General features: G+C 40.0%; 1 protein-coding gene and 1 long non-coding RNA gene across 2 annotated transcripts in view; one reads left to right on the plus strand and one right to left on the minus strand.

The window, feature by feature from the left end:
• The window catches only part of LOC145342556 (uncharacterized), a 132,341-nt gene extending 123,590 nt beyond the window's left edge, over positions 1 to 8,751 (minus strand). The window contains exons 1-2 of the long non-coding RNA XR_013886563.1: positions 8,619 to 8,751; positions 6,228 to 6,287 (exon numbers count right to left, since the gene is read on the minus strand). This is a non-coding gene — a long non-coding RNA (uncharacterized LOC145342556). The remainder of the gene's footprint in view (positions 1 to 6,227; positions 6,288 to 8,618) is intronic.
• Positions 8,752 to 16,446: 7,695 nt separating this feature from the next.
• Positions 16,447 to 19,124, plus strand: irx5a (iroquois homeobox 5a). The gene is made up of 3 exons (XM_080188112.1): positions 16,447 to 16,874; positions 17,227 to 17,632; positions 17,996 to 19,124. The coding sequence occupies exons 1-3, from the start codon at positions 16,638 to 16,640 to the stop codon at positions 18,712 to 18,714; spliced, it is 1,362 nt and encodes a 453-aa protein (XP_080044238.1). The 5' UTR covers positions 16,447 to 16,637; the 3' UTR covers positions 18,715 to 19,124.
• Positions 19,125 to 20,667: the final 1,543 nt, after the last annotated feature.

Here is a 20,667-nt window from a genome sequence, read left to right on the forward strand (position 1 = left end):
GAGACCAAGTGGGAAAATGCTAGCAGCTCACCCTTTGCTAATTTACCTACAAAACAACAGGGACCACACCTCCAAAATAACTGTGAGCCAGAGAGCAATTTGGAAAATCCTAAACAAGAGTAAGATGCTAACTAAAATCAAATTCTTCTTTCTCATTCAGGAATTTGAAGCGTATTTGTGGAAACTGTATTCATTATTCCAAGCAACTGAAGCATTCCATGACACTAGATTCTTGGCTAACTTACATCTTACAACTTCTCAATTGCAAACAGTATTGAAAATCTGGTGTACTCCATGAAGCATACACTGTTGTAATTATCTAATTTTCAAACTGGATTTTTAAATTTACAAAATGTTAACAGCACAAAAATATCTGCAAGTTCAAAAACTAGAAATGTGACAATGGGACAAAACACAGAAATACGCAAACCTTGATATAAATAGCAAAGTTTTTGTGCACACTGACTTATCAACAGTAGCAAAACTTTTAGAATTATAAGTTATACTGCAAAAAAAAACCCTCAAAACTATTCAGAATAGTTAAAATTTACTTATCAAATTGCAATGCATGACATACTACGCCATAACAGAACTTGCATCCATTAAGGCTAATGAAAGCATACTAAAGCATTTTTGAATCACTGAGTTGTCAGGTTAGTATCTTAATGGATCTGAGCATACAGACAGTTCTCGTTGCATGCATTTTTCTTTCAACAAAGAGTTTGGTGAGAGGACGTCATGTATAAATATCATGAAACATAAATGTAAAAAACTTTCCAAAGTATTGAGATGTCAAATTAGTCTCCACAAGTTAACAGATTGAAATTTCAGTGTTCAAGTATCAGAGTGATTCATTTTTAAACTTTGTTGCAACATTAGGCTTTTATAAAGTTATGGCAAAAATTAAGTGTTTACAACTCATCGTGAAAGTCAATTATACATGCTCTTAATAACAATAATCATGGACATCTAGTAGGAATTCCAAGCCCAGATAGCATTATTATAAATCATAATCACTTAAATAAATGCATCATCACAATACAACTTTGCTATTATTTCTGCATATTTTTAGGTCGGGTATATGGTTGTTTCATTACATCTTAAGAGCCTGACAAGAAAATTCACATAGTTAATATTGATTAATACAATTAAGTAACACACCCCAAGTGTTGTATGGTCAATTAAAATGAAACACTTATAGCCCCAAGTACCCATTAATCTAAATATTCATGCAACTTTTCATTGAGTGATTTATTACAAATAAAGTAATGCATTATATGCATTAGTCCAATTGCTAGCGTATACAATGTCCAAATGAACGGGCTTAATAGATTAGTTTTCATGAGACTTGCTTGTTCCAAACAAATAAATGGTGGCAATGTTGAAAAACCATGCTCTGATGCACCAAATGTCTGATCATAGTTAACAACCAATATTCTACTGGGCATTTAATTCAGTAATCCTGCTTTCAAACCAATACCAGTTCCTAGTTTTTTTCAAACCAATCTAATAATGTGATAGGCAAAGTAAATGCATCAAGCTGAAGCCGAATCTCCAAACGTTTTGTAACGCCATCATTTTTCTTATAATTCTAATGGATTTACTCCAGACACGCCCCATTACCAGAGTGGTCTTGCAAGGAAGGAAATCCCACTCTGGCTAAAATACGTATTTTTTTAAACAAAAAATTCTGAAGAAACAATTGGCAGATTCCATCCCACCATAAACAAACAGGGTTGTTAAGGAAACCTAATTAATGCATATAAAACATTAAACGGTATAGAGAAACTGAACCCTGAAAATTACTCTAAAGAATTCATGTAGAGAGGACCAAAAGGCATACATTTAATTTAATGGAAAATAAATATAACATATTAATTCTTCTTTCCTCCTCCACACAAAAGGTGCTAAACATTTGGAACATGATTCCAGAAAGATTATAGCATCAAAACGTGGAACATTCAAAATGGAACTTCTGCTGTCGAGGGTGAACGTGGAATGAGCTGTAGCAGGCCATTGAGCCCTTTTGCATTTGCAACTTTTGCCCTATTCCCTTAAATTCAAAACGATGGGCAGTTTATAATAATTACATAACAGTAATCCCACATAGTATACCATGGCATCTAAACTACAAGATTGGAACTCCAACAGTTCATAATAATCACTCCTTAAGCCCCAGTGTTATATTAGCAAATCTATACCCCTTCTAAAGTCGAAGAACAAAGGACAACACAGCACAGGACCAGGCCCTTCAGCCCTCCAAGCCTGCACAGGTCATGTGTTCCTAACTAGGCTGTTTGTATTCCTCTATTCCCAGTGTGTTATGTGGCTATCTAGATAAGTCTTAAATGATCCTAGCATGTCTGCCTCAACCACCTTGCTTGGTAGTGCATTCCAGGCCCCCACCACCCTCTATGTAAAATACACCTCCCGCATATCTGTATTGAACCTTGCTCCCCTTACCTTGAACTTGTGACCCCTTGTGTTTGTCATTTTCAACCTGGGAAAAAGCTTCCAGCTATTCACCCTATCTATGCCCTTCATAATTATATAAACTTCTATTAGGTCGCCCCTCAACCTCCATCTTTCCAGGGAGAACAATCCTAATTTACTCAATCTCACCTCATAGCTAAGACCCTCCATATCCAGGCAACATCCTGGCAAACCTTTTCTACACTCTCTCCAAAAGCCTCCACGTCCTTCAGGTAGTGTGGTGACCAGAACTGGATGCAGTATTCCAAATGTGGCCTAACCAACATTCTGTATGACTGCAACATCATATGCCAACTCTTATACTCTATGACCCGTCCAATAAAGACGAGCATGCCATATGCCTTCTTCACCACCTTTTCCACCTGTGTTGTCACCTTTAAGGATCTGTGGACTTGCATACCCAGATTCCTATGTGTCTCTACATTCCTGATGGTTCTGCCATTTATTGTACAGCTCCCCCCTGCATTAGATCTACCAAAATGCATCTTTGCATTTATCTGAATTAAATTCCATCTGCCATTTCTCCGCCCAATTTTCCAGCCTATTTATATCCTGCTGTATTCTCTGACAATGTTCATCATTATCGGCAACTCCAGCAATCTTTGTGTCACCCGCAAACTTGCTAATTAGACCAGCTACATCTTCTTCCAAATCATTTATGTATATCACAAACAGCAGAGGTCCCACTCGTCACAGGCCTCCAATCAGTAAAAGACCCTCCACTGCTATCCTCTGTCTTCTATGGCCAAGCCAGCTCTGAATCCATCTAGCTACTTCACTCTTATCACCCATGTGATTTAACCTTTTGCACCAGCCTGCCATGACGGACCTTATCAAATGCTTTACTAAAGTCCATGTAGACGACATCCACGGCCCCTCCCTTGTCAATCAATCCACATAGACAACATCCACAGCCCTTCCTTCGTCAATCAAAGTAGATGACATCCATGGCTCTTCTCTCGTCAATCAACCAGTCATCTTACCTATTTGTACCCAAAAAGGGCTTGAGGCCGATCTCAATATTTAAAATCGATTTTATATCTGATTTAATTACTATTAGTGAGAACGAGTTGGAATTGGCCAGTCTCACTTGCCTTTGCAGTGTTGCAGGTCAAAGTCCTCACTAGCAAGGATCACGTATGGTCCCCATCAATGGGAACCTGGCATGATGGCCTCATCAGTAGGACAGGAGGAAACAAATCTTGCTTCATTTTTTCCTCAAAGTGTAGTAAGATTGGGTATTTAGCCCAAAAAAAATTGGCACAACTCTCTCCTGTTTTCATGCTTGTCCGTGCTCCTCCCCCTCCCCACAATATATATTTCCAGTGGTTCAATTCTCCAGCTGGGGTTTGACTAAGGTTGTGTCCAATTGAAGCATCATTTATCATTTTTATATTCCAGTCCTCTCAAGATAAATCCCAGTATATCCTTAATCTTGTTGATCATTTTTGTACCTTCATAATAACTTGTTAGTAATTTAAGTCCATGGGCATTCAAATCTCTTTGCTCCTCCACAGCTCCCAATCTCTCACCTTTAAGAAAATATTTTGTTTGGTCTCCCTCAGATCCAAACCGAAAAAAAAACTCATCCTTTTCCTTCTTAAACTTAATTTTTCATAAATTTTTCCTCACTCACTTTGTCCTCCACATTCCTAATTGTGCAAGGAATCAAATCAAATTAACATCAGGTGATAGTAGGCTAGTGCACAGCAACCAGGAACAGCAGAATAAAAGTTTACAGAGGATGCCAGCTCTTTATAACTCCCTAATTGATCATACTTGGAGTACTGAGTTCAGGAGTCATCACCTGGACAATAAGGAGAGATTTTTTCAGATGGTAGTGTTTCCCATCCTGAAAAGTCAGCAGGGACACATCCCCATCAATTACAACAGCCCTACAGCTATTTAACACTAATGCTCTGAGGAATGTTGATTGGCTGGGGATGAAACTTCCACCCCTGAATAGGGTGGAAGTCTAATATCAGAGAGCGGATGATCAATCTGAATGAGTGAGTGGTGGTTCAAGGTCCAAGCATCACAGTGTTAGCAGTGGGCAAGATTGGGACTACAAAAGCAGCCGCCAGATTTCAAGTCCAGGACCAGGTAGGGTGGGGTGGAGAATCATGTTGGAGAGGACCAGTAGGCAAGATTTGGGGATTGCCCAAATTGGAAAGGATTGAGGAGAAGGGTTGCGGAGTGGCACCACTGCTCCCCACCGACTTTACACGCAAGCCCCATGGAGGATAATCTTCTGGCTTCCCCTTGTCCCTGAACTCTACCTGCCTGCCTCAACATTGAAGCTTAACTGGCCAATAATCTGTCTCTTAAGGATCTCAATTGGGATGAGGTTAGGTTGGTCACTCATGGCCTCGACCCTGACATAAAATTGAGGAGGTCAGGAGTGGCAGGAGAGTAGTGGGAAGGCCACTCAACTGCAGACCAGCTGATAGGAAGTCATAAATTGCGATCCTAAAAGTTATATGGTGTTAAAGTACAAGCAGAACAACAGGACTGACCCAAGGAATAAAAAGAAACATACGGTTATAAAAAGATGTAATTTAACAAACAGATGAGAAGAAAATATTGGCAACATGGATGAGATGAAAATAAATTAAAATGGGACAAGAGAACATCATTAAAAATAAAGAGAAAATTTGGAGTATCAATAAACACTCAAAAGTGATAATATTTGGAATAATGTGTCAAATAAGGTAGTAAAAGCAAAAACATTAGTGCTATTCAAAATATAAGTATGGTGATGATCAGATTAACACATCCCTAATTTTTCTGGTGTTCGAAAGAAGCATATACTTACAAATAGCAAAATAGATAAGCATATTACATGGATTCCAGAGAAGGTCTTAGAGACAGCTTTATGTGAAGTGTATATCAAGTTTGATCAGAAGTTGTAGAAAACAACTCATTGCACTTCTATCTTCAGTCTCTTTGGACAGTACTGAAATACACCAAGTCTGACATTCAGCGTCGCATGATATGCTGTAAATTGTGTTAGGATCATATTTTCTTACAAGAAGGAAAAGTCAGAATCTGACAAGCTGTTTATATTTTCATCACAGCATGTAAAATTATGGAGAAACCTGAAAATGAAATTGTAATTTTGCAGCATTGAGAAAAAAAGGCTGCATTAGTCCTTAATATATACTTTGAACAGTTGGTAAAAATCTGTAATAATTTTACTTTTACAACAATAGGTATTTTAGCCATCATTATTCATATTTAATAGATAGATTGACAATGGCAAAAATCTGTGTTGGCTATAGCTCAAAACCATTTTTTAAAAATTAATACCTGAAAATACAAGTTTGTGTGGTATTGGACAATGCAACAAGTGATGTTCATAAGGTACAAAAACCTCAACAGAACTTTAATATTCAAGAATAAGTAAATTCAAAGTATCTTCTGATTATTTTGATATTTTTATTCTGTTGTAAGAATTTGATCCATCTCAAAACCGCATAAATACAATGGGAAGTAATGTATGTAGACTTCTTTTTCCATGGAACTAACCAACCACTAACAAACAGAAAATTAAATTTCAACAGTATCTGACTAATATGAAGTCAAAAAATATTGTAGTAAAGACTGGATACAGGTACTTCATGGTCTAAGTTTTAAAAGGAAATACACAGTTTTTTGTTTCATTATTCTTGTATTTTTTTTGATACTGTAAATTTGCCAAAATAGGCAAATTGATTTCAGTGGGAAAGCCTTACCTCTTCTTCTACCATAAAACCAATTTTTGTAAGCGCATCTTAAAAATATTTTCTGATTGCCTGGAAAGATAAAGAGAGATATATATTCAAACAAACTGGTCCATAACACATTTCTAAGGGTTTTTTTTTAAATGCTAGGTCATTCATTTTACAAGATTCATGTTTTTACATAGTGTTGATTAAATTATTTTGTACTTGTTTCTCTTCAAGTGTCTTGATATTGTCTTGTACATTTCGGGTACTACAGCAAGATGTGCAAGGCCATAGACCTGTTTATAGTTTGATATAGAGCATTTCAATTTCTTCTTTCTATGCAGGACTGCCATGCCCAGCTGAGAACTGATGAAGCTCAAGCAGTGGCAGGCAAATGCGATTGACAGGCATAACTATCATTTGAACCTACAACCATTCTTTTGTGAGACAAGCATTCTACTACCTGTGATAGGTTAATAGCTACTTCTCCCACCACAGAGAAGTCTGATCACTGTACATCTTTGTTACAGGATTCACAGTTACAGATGCAATTTACACAAGTAAATTGTTTAAATAGTCGGGGAAGAAAGTTAGCATCAGTAAACATTTCCATAAATCCAAGACTTCTTTTTTAAGTTTTTTCAACAACAACTGGCACACTGCCATACATCAAGTATAAATACAAGAAAAATATGAGCACTAGTAAAGTTTACATATCTATTTAGAAAACTGTATAAGTGTTGTAATAATATTTGCTCATCTTACAGCTTCTCATTATACAGTTTTTCAAAACAAATGTTGCAGCAATACAAAAATACCTCAAATACGGTGCATTTTGTTTTATTTTTAATTCTGATTTCTTCTCCCAAATCCATTTGAATCTCAAAGACGCTGTCAAAATTTGTGAAATTTCAAGACAAGGGGCACTGTCTGGGTACAGCATTTCATCACGAATTTGCATAATAATGTCAGTTCCAGTCTAAAAAAATTGATTGTACTTCTACAGTAATAGAGGAGTCATTTTGCATTGCAGTGATTGTGACTTTGAACATGTATAGAAGTAACAACAATTTTATTCAGTAATTCTATATATTCATACAAAGGCAAATACTATGGATGGAAATTAATTTACCCAATAATCAAAAATGTGTCACCATAAAACAAAATAGATCAATACATTATGATACATTATTAATAATCACTCCCAATCGTGATTTTTATTTTCATCTTGCAAAACTAGGTAGGACCTGTGTGATAGCCATGCAGAAATCCTTAGTAATTAAGCACTGTACAGGATGGTTAAACAATTTGTAGCAGTCCTGAAAAAAAGTCAATGTATACACATCACTGCCTTTTCCAGGATCAGCGGCAAAATAACAATTCGCATTTACAATTAAAAGATTCTATCCCGAAAATACCATTCATTAGGTTACCTCGTGTTTGAAAGGTTACTTGTTAGATTAGTTGTTAGATTGGTTGAGGCAAAATACGATTCATCGAAATAGTAAATACAAAATGTAGCTTGTTTTTGTTTGTGTGTCCAATTGTTACATTGACAAAACAAATGCAACAAAATAATTTAAACAGGATTATTTTGGTTAAGGTATTATGTTCGCCCATTCATTCCTTCCAGGAAATATTTTTCCAGAGTAACCGTTTATACAGAACTAACATCTAATGCGGGTATTTGCAACTTGTGATGTATAGGTTTAGGGGAAAACAAGTTGCTTTATTTAGAAAATGATGCCGGTATATTTTCAATTAACCTAAAGGCTAGCCAGGGCTCCCCTAATCTTTTACTTTTGTTTTCCGAAGGGTTCACAAACCAAGCTGTCCCGGAGTTAAACCTATCACGGCATCGTCTGTATGTTTGGTTGTCAGCAGACACAGAAAAACGTGCTGACGACTGCCAGCTTCCTCCAGGCAAACCTGCCGATCGCAATCAATTTCAGGTCACGAATTTCAAATCAAGGACTTAAGTTTTCTCTGACGGCCGGGGCCCCTCAGCATGTGTGTGTGAAATGCAGCAGCGTCCCAGCTCCTGGGCACTCGGCTACAAGCACTGTGATAACCGCGAGTAAAACTACACCTTGCTTCCAAGACTGAGCGTAAATTGTTGGCTCTCCCTTCGTTGAGGGGAAATCCATGATCTCTATGCGATTCCGTTAGAATATTATTATTATTTTTACCCACACACCCTGGAAGCTGGAGAAAGCTGTGGGGGTGAGACGAACATTCGTTGTACTCAACTTTTTAACAACATTACCAACACAATAAATAATTCGTTTTTTAAAAAACACAAAATGTCCTAACGTTCAGCAAATGTCAGTTGCAAATACGCACGGGAAGAGGAATGTAATAAGCGGAGGGTTTGAATTGCCCGGGATCGCTAATAAACACAGCGAGTGAGTGACTTACCCCGGTAGGACGGGACGCTCCAAACTACACCGCCCCGCTTTAAAGACGTTGACTAGTTGGGAATAGTTCATCTTGCGGTGAATGAGAGTTGGAATAAAAGCCGCCGCCGAGGTCAAGCACTGCCGTCTCCAAGGGTGACGGACGGTGCTTGAACTCCGCCGCGCGCGCGCGCCACGCTTCCGGTCGCCCGGCCCGCTGCCTTGACAACCGAGTTGGGCGAAGCGGATGTGACGCCGGGGGAAGGTCCGCGCGCAGATTGGGCGGGGTTTGAGGTGCCATCCACCCTGCTCCGCCCCCTTCCCTCCCTCCGACCCGAGCGTCAGCAGCAGTCATCTCCCCGTCATTGGCTGGAAAGCTATGCAAATGAGTAAGCGAACTAACCAATCAATGGGAAGAGGCGACACTCTCGTCCTCCGCCCCTGTCCCCTCCCCGGAGCATACGCGCACTGAACGTCGGGATTTGTAGTTTTTCTTGCCACACTAGAACTACACCTCCCGGCACAGCTCGCGCCTCACAGGTACTCCTGTCACTCAAGCTTCCCTGGAAGTGTTTGGAGGTGCAGTCAGAGTTGCGCTACCTGCACAGCGCTTTACAGCGGCTCCTTTCGCTTGAGTTTTTGCGTAATGCAAGCGCAAGGATACTTAAGGGAGTGGAGCTAGGAAAGATGGTGGCTTTGCAAAGTATCATGTGCAAAGATCAAACGCAGCGAGTCCTATTTAAGGTGCCACGATGCGCAATTGCAATGCCCGAGACCCAGTGCAGCGAAAGCAAATGTGAAGAGTGGGATACATTTAGTGTGAATACCTAAATAAATTTCCAAAATCTACAGATGGATCCGTGACTAAATTTGAAACTACAAATACATCTTGCATTTGGTAAAATCCTAAAAAAGTTTGTGCGTTAGTGATTCATTAAAAAAACTTACCAGTTCAAAGGGAATTAACCATCAACCTATTTAAAACGTACAGAGGCACACGCGTTCATTGTGAATTTATCTTTAAGAAATTTAATATGCATATTTCAGCAACGTCCACATTTTGATATGTTTCCCTGTTCCACAATAGTATTGGTCATCCGCCTGTATGAATATAGCTTTGCCAGAGATGATTTCAGAAAGATGTAGAATTAAGCCTTTAATCCAGGCAAAAAAAAGTAATTGAAAGTAACGAAAACGGATTATAAACAGATGAGAGCAAGAACAAACATCTCAATCAACCACTAACATGGAATAATATTATCAAAGCATGGCATTGTACAGTAAAAAAAAGACCTTATTATATTGAGGGGCTAAATACAACATTCAGTTCTCTGATTAATCTCGCAGGGCAAAAGACTTTGGGAACTATCGATTTACGAGATTGCCCGCTGAGATATGGGCTTGAGCAGAATAGCTGCTATAAGCAGACAAAGAGAATTAAATAAACCGGGATATGTTCGTGTTGGGAAATATATCTGGTGGAATCAAAGGAGATTACATCCGTTGATCGGCAGGGATTTATCCCAGTTCATATGGTTTTAATCTGCTTTCGCTTCTACCCTTTTATGAGTTTTGGAGAGGGGATACCTGCTTCGTTTATTCGCTTATATCCACCAGTAAACACTCATTTTGAGCTTAAGAGTGCAAGGCAGCGAATCAGCTAGTATGTACTACAGCGTAAAAGTGACACTCCTCCATCGATTGCGAATAGTCCAAGTAATTGGTATTATTTGAGAATTATATGTATTTAAAAACATTATAAAACCGTACGCTGCATGCACTGCTGAATCGTTCTGTACATCTGCTCCTGTCCCATCTTAAGAGCAACTTTTTTACCCCTGTGAGACGGAGATGGGGGACAGCCCCCAAAACGCGTCGTACTTTTGTCCAGCAAATAACCGTTAACATTGCCAGACATATTAGTGTTTGAAACATAAGCCTTCACATGGCTTTGCGGTTAAAATTAGATTTTGAAAGCAGGGGGAAAATGAATTAGCCATGATTTATATTTCAAATAGAAATTCAGGTTAGCGCTAAGCTGGCTGAATCCATGCGGGGTGTGATTTAAGAAAAGGCAAGGGAGGCAGTGCATTCACTTTATGACACAGAGCTTTTAAAATCTGATGTTGAATCAAGTATCCAAATATACATTGGCTCTCCTCCCAATCAACAATGCCCTAGGATTTACATCAAAAGCACTATAACGCACAAATAAAACACTGCGAATGCTAGAAATCTTAAATAAATGCAGAAAATACTGGAAATACTCAGCATGTCTGACCGCATCTGTGGAGAGAAAAACAAGAGTTCACGCTTCCGATCAATGAATTGCGCACGAAAGGTCATTGACCTGAAACGTTAACTCTGTTTCTCCAAAAGTACAATGACCTGGGTATGCCATATAACAGAGTGAACTATGTCTTTAGAATTGATTTTATTTGCATTCAGAAGTGCATTTTATAAGCGAGTGGAATATTTTATCACCCCCTTGATGGCAAATCAGATGCTTCTTTACAGATGCGAATAGATGTCATCTTGAAAAAAATCCTCAAATGAGGGTTCAGTCTAATGGAAAGGCCCTCACCCCAAATTCGATTTTCACAGCAATGAGATGGAGCTGAACCTATGAATTCTAAATACCAGCCAGAGAATTTCATTAACAGACAGTGGTCTAAACATGATTGTTGACAACGTTAGCATTTAACCATTGGTATGAGATTACACTTTTAACAAGGTTGTTAATCCATTTAAAATAACAGAATAAATTTAGGTCTGCACTAAATTAATCAAATACTTCTAAGTTCCTCTGTTAATGTCACCAATAGCTTATTAAAAGCAAGGAGACCCTGAATTCAGTCTTGGTTTAGACTTCTATTCCAATGGTCTAAGGCTAGAGTAGAAGTGGCATATCAGGATTCTGACAGTTGATTCCTACTATATATACTCGTTCAATACACAAAGCCGATTTCATAGAAATCATAGAAACCCTACAGTGCAGAGGGAGGCCATTCAGCCCATCAAGCCTTCACTGACCACAATCCCACCCCACAAATTTACTCCACCAATCCCTCTAACCTAGACATCCTGGGACACTAAGGGGCAGTTTAGCATGACCAATCAACCAAACCTGCACAACTTTGGACTGTGGGAGGAAACCGGAGCATCTGGAAGAAACCCACACAGACACAGGGAGAATGTGCAAACTCCACATAGACAGTGACCCAAGCTGGGAATCAAACCCAGGTCCCTAGAGCTGTGAGGCAGCAGTGTTAACCACTGTGCCACCATGCTGCCCTTACTATCACTGGATTGATAACTAACCTATTGGTAACATAGAACTTTGAACCATGATTTGATCTAGTTAATGCCATTGGAAGTCTCCATCTTCAGCAATGTGTCTGCCAATCACAAGCACTAACAGGTCACTGCTTAGTACAAACTATGAAGACTTGCATGAAATGTTAAGACTGCAATAGCTCATATCTTGCTTAGGCTGTCAGAGGAAGCAGGAGTAATCGTAATCGTGGTCATCAAAACACTCAGCAAGCAAATGGCAAAATGCAACAGCAAATATGGTACATCAGGTTCCATAGTTATAGTCAGCAGCTGTTCTCCACAATTGTGCAGCAGCAAAAGGAAAGCACAGAAGTGAACATTTTTCAGATTTTCTCATAAAAATGTAGCTCCACAAGGAAAGGCTGTCACCCAAAATTAGTTTATCTTGTTACCAGAAATCATTACTTACCCATTGGTTTCAAGAAGGACAATGCAGTAAAGTAGAAAAAAGTTTCATCTGAACTGAAGTACATACTTGATACACAGGATAACCAGTGTAGGTCTAATAAGGCTAAAAAACAAGAACTTATAAATGTAAATGGAACATCAGCACTGGAGTAAACTTTTGTTTACTTGTCACTTGTGCAATCCTAGTATACTTTACTGCCATAGCCCTCAAAGTAGAAGTTATATTTCAGTTACAAATTTTTCTTCGTGGTGCCTGTGGTCAGTTGATGAATCTAAATTTATTAAACATACGCAAGACAACAGAGTTAGGAGACTTCGGATATTTGTTTCACCAAGCCACACGTTGGCCACAGCCTGCAACAATTATTGTGACAGGTAGCATAGCATAGTGAAATCAAATGCAAAATATTGACATAGCAATTTATAATTTGTAAATGTTGGCACAAAAGATAATCAAAATTATCGCACTAACGGAAGGTTGGGGGCAGGTTGTGTACTTCCTGAACAATATTTTAAAACAATATGTTCATATATTATGCATGATATTTTGTATTTAGGTTCAGCTTTTGTTTTGAGGGCATGGAGTCCTAACCTTCTAACCCCAGTTGTTGAACTTGTAACAAGTAAATCAAAATGATACGGTTATTTCACATGTCCATTAGCACAGGGAAGTTTTATTTTCTATAGAGATATAAAGTGGTATTTTAGGTACAAACATTTTCTATAACAATCTGTATTATGTGGTCTTCCACATACTGTGGTCCTACAGTTTACCATGGATTATGCAGATCTATACAACAAATGTGCATAGAGCACTTCTGACATCAGCATTTTTCCATTTTGTTTCAAAAGTAATGAAATGGATGCATACTCATATAAAACTGGGACAATCTCTTAACTGCAAAGAAAGAATAAAAAATGTTGAACAAATTAAGTAAAAAATGTTGAAGTTCGAGCTTCAGCTGGCAACCTCTTAGATGTCATCCACTGTGACAGCAGGGAAAGATGTTGGGGGACCAGAGAGATGGTAACAAGCTTATGCAAAGGACACTTAGAACATCTGAAGTTTGAGTACAGATTAACCCAGATATCCAAACACAACATTTTCAAGGATAGTCCAAATTCATATATTCAGTGAATCAGCCAATATTGATGGAATGCTGAATATTGATGGATTCTAATTTCATTTGGGCTCCTCTTTTTAAGACACATGAATTTTATAAATATAAATATAAAAATTATATGAAGCAAAACTAATGCACACTTAACTGAATAGAAGCCACTATAAAATATCAACTACTACAATACAGATCAATTCTTCTTACATATCCTGTTTTCACAAGGCAGAAGCCTTTTATTTTCTATAAATGTTAGGGTCAGGCATTCCTTCATTGTCTGGACCTCCAACAACTCATTTTTTTCACAAACACAAAACTATGAAAGGCAGATGGAATTCAATCCAGAAAAGTGTGAGGTAATGCATTTGGAGGGCATGGGGGGTGGATTGGGGGGCACACAAATAAACAAAAGTGGGGACTACGTAATAAATGGAAGCATATTCATAGGGGTAGAGGAAGTGAGAGACCTTGGAGTGTATGTCCACAGATCCCTGAAAGTGGTAGCACTGGTGACAAAGATAGTAAAGAAAGTACGTGGAATGCTTTCCTTTATCAGATGAGATATTAAATACAAAAGCAGGGATTTAATGCTGGAACTACATAAAGTGCTGGTTAGGCCACAGCTGGAATTTTGTCTCCAGTTCCAGTCACCCATTCCAGAAAGGCCATAATTGCTCTGGAGAGAATGCAGAGCAGATATGCAAGAATATTGCCAGGGTTTGAACATTGCAGCCATGAAAACATTGCAGCGAGGGTTGCTTTCCAGAGGAGGCTGAGGGGTGACCTAACTGACATGTACAAACATTACGAGAGATCTAGATAGAATAGACTGCAAAGACCTGTTTCCCCTAACTGAGGGATGAATTACGAGGGGATAGAAGAATTAGAGGAAGCATGGGGAAAAATCTCCTCACTCTGAGGATTGTAGGTGTCTGGAATTCATTGCCTGGCTTGTTGGTGGCGGGAAAACCCTCAACTCAGTTAAAAAGGCACCCGGTCAGCACTTACAATGCTGTAAGCTGCAAGGTCATGGGCCAATGTTGGAAGGTTGGATTTTCATTTTATTTATTCTTTATTTTTCAGCTGGAGCCGATATAATGGGCTGAATGGCCTCTTTCGTCATCATGCCTTTTTTGTGGCTCTATGAATGATCATACTTTAAAACATATTTTCTTTCCCCAAAATCTTAAACTTGTTGATTTCTAATAACACAATCCCATTTCTCAGCGTGTGAAATAATTAAATGGCAGGTAGAAAATGTTTTCTATAATCTCAAGAGTGCTTATGTAACCCAAGATGAATAGATTTTACTTTAATAGTCCAAAAACTGCATGTCAGGGTTTTTTATTTTATTATGCACTTGGACTTGTGTCTATTTTTACAACAGTAATTCTATCCACACATTTGATGCACGCACAGTCTGCACATTGTGCTTTATCATCTCTTGGCATTGCTTCCTAACGGCTATTACTCACTTGCGCGAATTAGTGGCCAATAGTGAAAACCAACTTCTCCCACTCTAGAACTATCATGCACAACATTTGTTGCTAAGATTTGTATTAAAGACGAAGTGGGTGCTTTGTGCGAAAACCACCCACAGTGTATCTGTGACCAAACTGCAAACAATTTCTCCGTAATTTTTCAGTAATAATATCACAATTGTTGGTCTTTGTGGGTCTCTTTCTGCATTAGTGTTGCACACTGCACTGACAGTTGCTGTCCGCGCAAAAATAGGCCGACTTAGAATTGAATCAAATCGCCCCAACAGCTTAATATAAATACAAAAAATAGCCCCATTTGGGAGTGATTTGAATGCAATAATGTAATCTCTGGGTTCAGGCCACTGTTAACTTTTCTTCATGCCGGGGCGAGGCTCCAACAACTTCCAACATCTCACCCAAAATGGTTATTTACTCCAAGGTGGCTGTGATGCTGGTGACAAATACCATGATGTGGAGATGCCGGCGTTGGACGGAGGTAAGCACAGTTAGAAGTCTTGCAACACCAGGTTGAAAGTGCCATCACAACCCAGTCCTATCCTGATTTCATTCCAGGTTGAAACACACAAAAATACACACATAAACGCGGTTCCAGCACGACTTCCGGACGGTGACAAGGATGGAAAACACGCTGCTTACTCCCCCTCAACCCCTTACCTAACCAGGATTGACGAAGCCAATATCACTGCCCCACATCTGATATCAGCTCCGACTTGGAACTGCACCTTGTACCGTGAATCGTAGAGTGGCTGTAGCGCAGAAAGAGGCCGTTCGGCCCATCGTGTCCGCGCCGGCCCTTTGCCGGAGCCATTCATCTCCAGCCACCCCCGTCCCTCTTTTCCTCCGGAACCAATTATGATTTAGCAACTCACTAGATAATTAGCCGAGCCACGTGGGCGGAATTGCCGGCGGATTTTGAAATCATCTGAATCCTGGTTTAAGGAGTCAGATATATGGGGGGAAAAAGATGCTCTGCATTTGACATGGGACGATAACTGATCCTGGGGGGGAGGTGCGGGGAGGCTCTTCCGCCTTACATTGCCATGTGCAGTGGATACACACCTGTAACAAGGCAAACGTAACATCGCACGCCATAGAATTGTAATTACTTATGAGCACTAAATCTAAAATCGATGCAAAGGTCAGAAAAACGTACTTTGGGGGAATTTGATTGGCACGCATTTCCAGTGAGATCAGCATTTGTTCCTGATTATATGGGCTTCTGTCACGTATAATATTAGCGAAGTTAAAGTTAAAGTTGCTGGAGCCTGGTAAAAGATTGCCATCCAGGGGCCGGCGCACTTGAGCCTTGAAGTGAGGCTTCCGATACAGAGAGAGAGAGAAAAAAAGCCTCTCATTAGGTTGGTTGTGGCACCCCATCAGGCTGCTGCTTTTCTTCTATTGACAACACCCTGAGAGGAGGAGCTGCGAGTGCGTAGAAGGCGTCACAAACCCTGAATTTCGAACTTGCATCTTGCAGGACCTTTCCCAAGCAGCTCTATCCAAAGGAAAACTTCTGCAAGCAAGTAAACACTGGGGAGAGTCAGCCGCTGACAGCGCAGACCCAGGCAAACTGCCGGCGCATGATTCCACATCACACAATTCACACAAGAGCTTTGGAAATAGGGGGTTGATTCACACACACACACACACACACACACAAAACCAGAATCTTAAGCCATGTCGTATCCTCAGGGCTACTTGTATCAACCGTCAGCTTCTTTAGCGCTTTACTCGTGTCCAGCCTACAGCACGAGCGTGATATCGGGACCCAGGACGGATGAACTTGGGAGATCCTCCTCGGGATCTGCCTTCAGCCCCTACGCCGGATCCACAGCGTTTTCAGCCCCTTCCCCAGGCTATAACGGCCACCTCCAGTACGGCACAGACCCGACCGCTGCCTTCACTTCCTACGTGGTAAGTTCTGTTTGCTACACACCATTACATTACCATTCAGAAGTATTGCTGAATAGAAGGGGAGCCTCTTTTGAGATCATTTCTGAAAAGATCTCACCTCCCTCTTTACAAACTTTTCCAGGCGACCCGGTCTGTTATTTTAATGCAAATCGGTTCGACCAATTTGGTTAACGTGGCTTTTTTTTGTTGTTGTTGTTGTTGAAAAATTGCTTGATTTTATTACAAATCTCCAAAAGCTCGACACACTTAGCTGTTTGCGTTCTTTAAAGGTTATATCATTCGGTTAAAGGATTCGCAGCTGAATGCATTCGGTACAAAATGCGATTTTGACGGGTGTTTGTTGTGTCTTAAGGGCTCTCCCTATGATCACTCGGCGGGCATGGCTGGATCTATTGGATATCACCCGTACGCTGCTCCTTTAGGCTCTTACCCCTACGGTGACCCAGCTTACCGAAAGAATGCCACCCGGGATGCCACCGCCACCCTCAAAGCCTGGCTCAGCGAGCACCGGAAGAACCCTTACCCCACCAAAGGCGAGAAGATCATGCTGGCCATCATCACCAAGATGACACTGACCCAAGTGTCCACCTGGTTCGCGAACGCCCGGAGGAGGCTGAAGAAAGAGAACAAGATGACCTGGACCCCGAGAAACAGGAGCGAAGACGAGGAGGAAGAGGAGAACATAGACCTGGAAAAAAACGACGAGGACGAGCCGCAGAAATCTTTGGAAAAGGGGAACTCGTCCGAACCAGAAGCAGGTAAGACATGAATGAATATTTTAGTGCAATCATTTGCAAGAAAGGCGCGGAGCCGATTTTGGTTTTATTATTCATAAAGCACACAAAAGCCAAATAACACACGGATTTTCGTTTGGAATGTAATTTTCGTTACACGTGCAGTTCAGAGACGCTTTTAGAAATGCTATACTGCCAAATGTATTTAAAATATCATCTCCAAGTAACGCAATTTAAGCGGAATCAACAAATCAAATACATCTAATTTGGAATTCCTTTGAAGCAAACATCAACGTTTATTAGAATATGTTAAAGATGTTTGATTTTATTTCGCATTTTAGGACAGAATAAGTGTTTTTAAATCTCTTTTTGAACTGATTCAAACAGGGAATCAGAAAACGAACATGGGAGAAATTGCCTGTGAAAGATTTGAGGAACAGGATCCCAGCAAAGAAAGTGGGCAGATCCTGAGCGACTCCGAGTTAAAAGACGCGGAGGAAAGAGAAAGCATTCACTCTCCTAAAGCCACGACTTCTTCCCTGGTTGTGCCTCGTGGAGCTGAGCTTTTGCACCAAAGCGGCGACTCCGAGTTGGAAAATGCACATACAAACCTAACTCACACTCTTCCGAGTAACACAGCGAACTGCAATGTAACTTCAGTCATCCATTCCCCGCCGGCAACAAGCTCCAAGCCCAAACTCTGGTCCCTGGCGGAAATCGCCACTTCGGACAAGTCGAAGGAACAGAGCGAGCAGCAGCAGAGTGTGTGCCCGGGTCAAGGCTGCGCCGTGCCGGCCAGCGCCTCGTCTCCGTCCCGTTCCCCTTGTCCTTACCCGAACAGCGCCGTGCTGGGCCGGCCTCTCTATTACACCTCGCCCTTCTACACAAGCTACACGAACTATGGCAGCTTCGGACACCTTCACAGCCACCACGGGGGTAGTAGCACAACACACTTCAGTTCCAATGGATTAAGTCAGACTGTCTTAAGTAGAGCAGAGGCTCTGGCAAAACTCTGTCCAGAAGCTAAAACAAAGGGCTCGGCACAAATAGATCATTGCAAGGACACCTCGTCTTATGATTTGAAGAAAGGTATGTCCAATATTTAATACTGGTTCTTCGCCGAATCGCTGGACACTATTTATTATGTCAACATGACAAAGTATTTTCCGTCAAGATGGTATAAAGTAACAAAAGATTTTTAGTTTCTGATATGTTCGAAACGGTTGATGCAAACTGTTCAATATGTAACATCTGAAAAAATGTCTTAACCAACCATGAATTAATTTGTATTAAGACTAATTCTGTATATTTAATGTAGCGTTTTTGTATTTAAAAAAGGATAATACACCCTCTTTGAAGTAAATTATGAAACGAGTCTTCTGTACAGATATTATTGTTGTTCTTTCGTATAATATATACACATATAATATAAATCCGTGTTTTTGAAATGTTTCCTAGATAAGATAATGGCAATTTTAATTTAAGACGAAAGCTGTTTTCTCTAAGTGTGTGTGTGTGTGTGTGTGTGTGGGGGGGGGGGGGGGGGGGTACGGGGGGGGGCGTGGTGGGCACAGGTTTTAACAAAACACAAATTAGACTTGCCAGAGGAAAAACATAAATTCAAGGGCCGCTGCTGAGCAAAATGTAAATATTTAATTAAAACACAGTTTCGGCTTACACATCCAGGCGATCATTGCGCTTTGGCTTGGTTTGTTTTGCTATCAAAACGTGAGGAGCTTTTATTTTAAGAAAGAGAAAATTAATACCAGAAGGAGCCTAGCACTTTCACTGTGCAGTTGGTAGAGTGTAAGAACTGGCTGGAATAATAAGGCTAAAACTAAAGTGCCATCCTTTAACCTAATTACATCCAATCAGTGTCGTGTTTTATGCAAAGCAATCATCTGGTGAACTTTGCTAATGAGTTCGATTTTATGCCAAATTTAGTCCTCATTACTATCGCAAAAAAGCACAGCCGTGCTATATATGAGGCAGAGAGAAGTGAATGCATGCTGACATCCATACAAGATAACCTCGCCTCGACTTTTCTCACCCCACCCCCACAAGTTGTGTTCGTTTACCATGTAAATTCGCTTAAGTCTCCGGTGTTGGCCGCAAGCTTTTCTTAAGACTTCTTTTTTGCGCTGTTCATATTCCCCACCCGCCCCCCCCCCGCCTTTAATGCTACGATACTGGAACCCATTCAGTTAAAAGTATTGACTTGAACTTTTCCCAGATTCGCAGGTAGGTGTCACACTTGTTCCGAACAGAAAATCACCGTACTTTCAACTAAGTGCCAAAAAGGCTTTTTTAAACCATATTTTTTTAAAAAAAATCGAATCAGATAGCACTCCCTGCAACAGTAACCCTCCAATTCACAAACCAGGGACGATCAAATTAACGTGACACTTTACAGTAAGGAAGTAAATCACCCTCCTATTATTTGATGCGAATAATTTCACTCCCCATGTCCTGAAAATGTCGCCCTACCTCCAAGTGTGATGCGACGAAAACCAGAAATTATTTTTTGTGTGAAATATTGTCTGTGTATCAAGTTTGCTGGAAGGAGATAGAAATATTTGAATTGTATTTTTGTAAGAACTATACCAAGAGCTTTTACTAATTTATGCGGCTGTTTTTTTTTGCAAAACAATGGAATCGGAAATGTTTGTAAATAAAATCTCAGCCTGATTTTTCCAAATGCAACGTGATGCCTCTTGTTTATGTTTCTGTAGAATGGATTCAGCCCGACTATCCTAATTTAAAAGATCAACAGATTGAGAAATTAAATATTAATGACAGAGTCCTCTAAATCTTTCGCTGCAGTAAAAGGGAAAACGAAAAAAGAACTCATTTATAGTGGCAATTAAATTGAAGATGTCAGCCTCCTTTCCCTCAATTGAATATAATCAGCGAGCCCATTAAATATTGTATAAAAGCCCCACATTTCGACCTAATCTACGGGTAATTTAAAGTTAGCTGGGTGGAGAGGAACTGGTTTAAATTTTGTACTTGACACGTATATATTTTGTTAATGTAAAATTACTCATGCTATTTGTATT

This window comes from Carcharhinus amblyrhynchos, chromosome 4, assembly GCF_965287045.1.
Source record: "Carcharhinus amblyrhynchos chromosome 4, sCarAmb.v2.hapA, whole genome shotgun sequence".
In the NCBI taxonomy this organism is placed as follows: Eukaryota; Metazoa; Chordata; class Chondrichthyes; order Carcharhiniformes; family Carcharhinidae; genus Carcharhinus; species Carcharhinus amblyrhynchos.

Excerpts from the sequence above, each read along its gene's own strand:
- irx5a (XM_080188112.1), top strand. The coding sequence starts at position 16,638 with ATGTCGTATCCTCAGGGCTACTTGTATCAACCGTCAGCTTCTTTAGCG. Across the intron at positions 16,875-17,226 it reads CTGCCTTCACTTCCTACGTG|GGCTCTCCCTATGATCACTC; the intron begins GTAAGTTCTGTT and ends TTGTGTCTTAAG. Across the intron at positions 17,633-17,995 it reads CTCGTCCGAACCAGAAGCAG|GGAATCAGAAAACGAACATG; the intron begins GTAAGACATGAA and ends TGATTCAAACAG.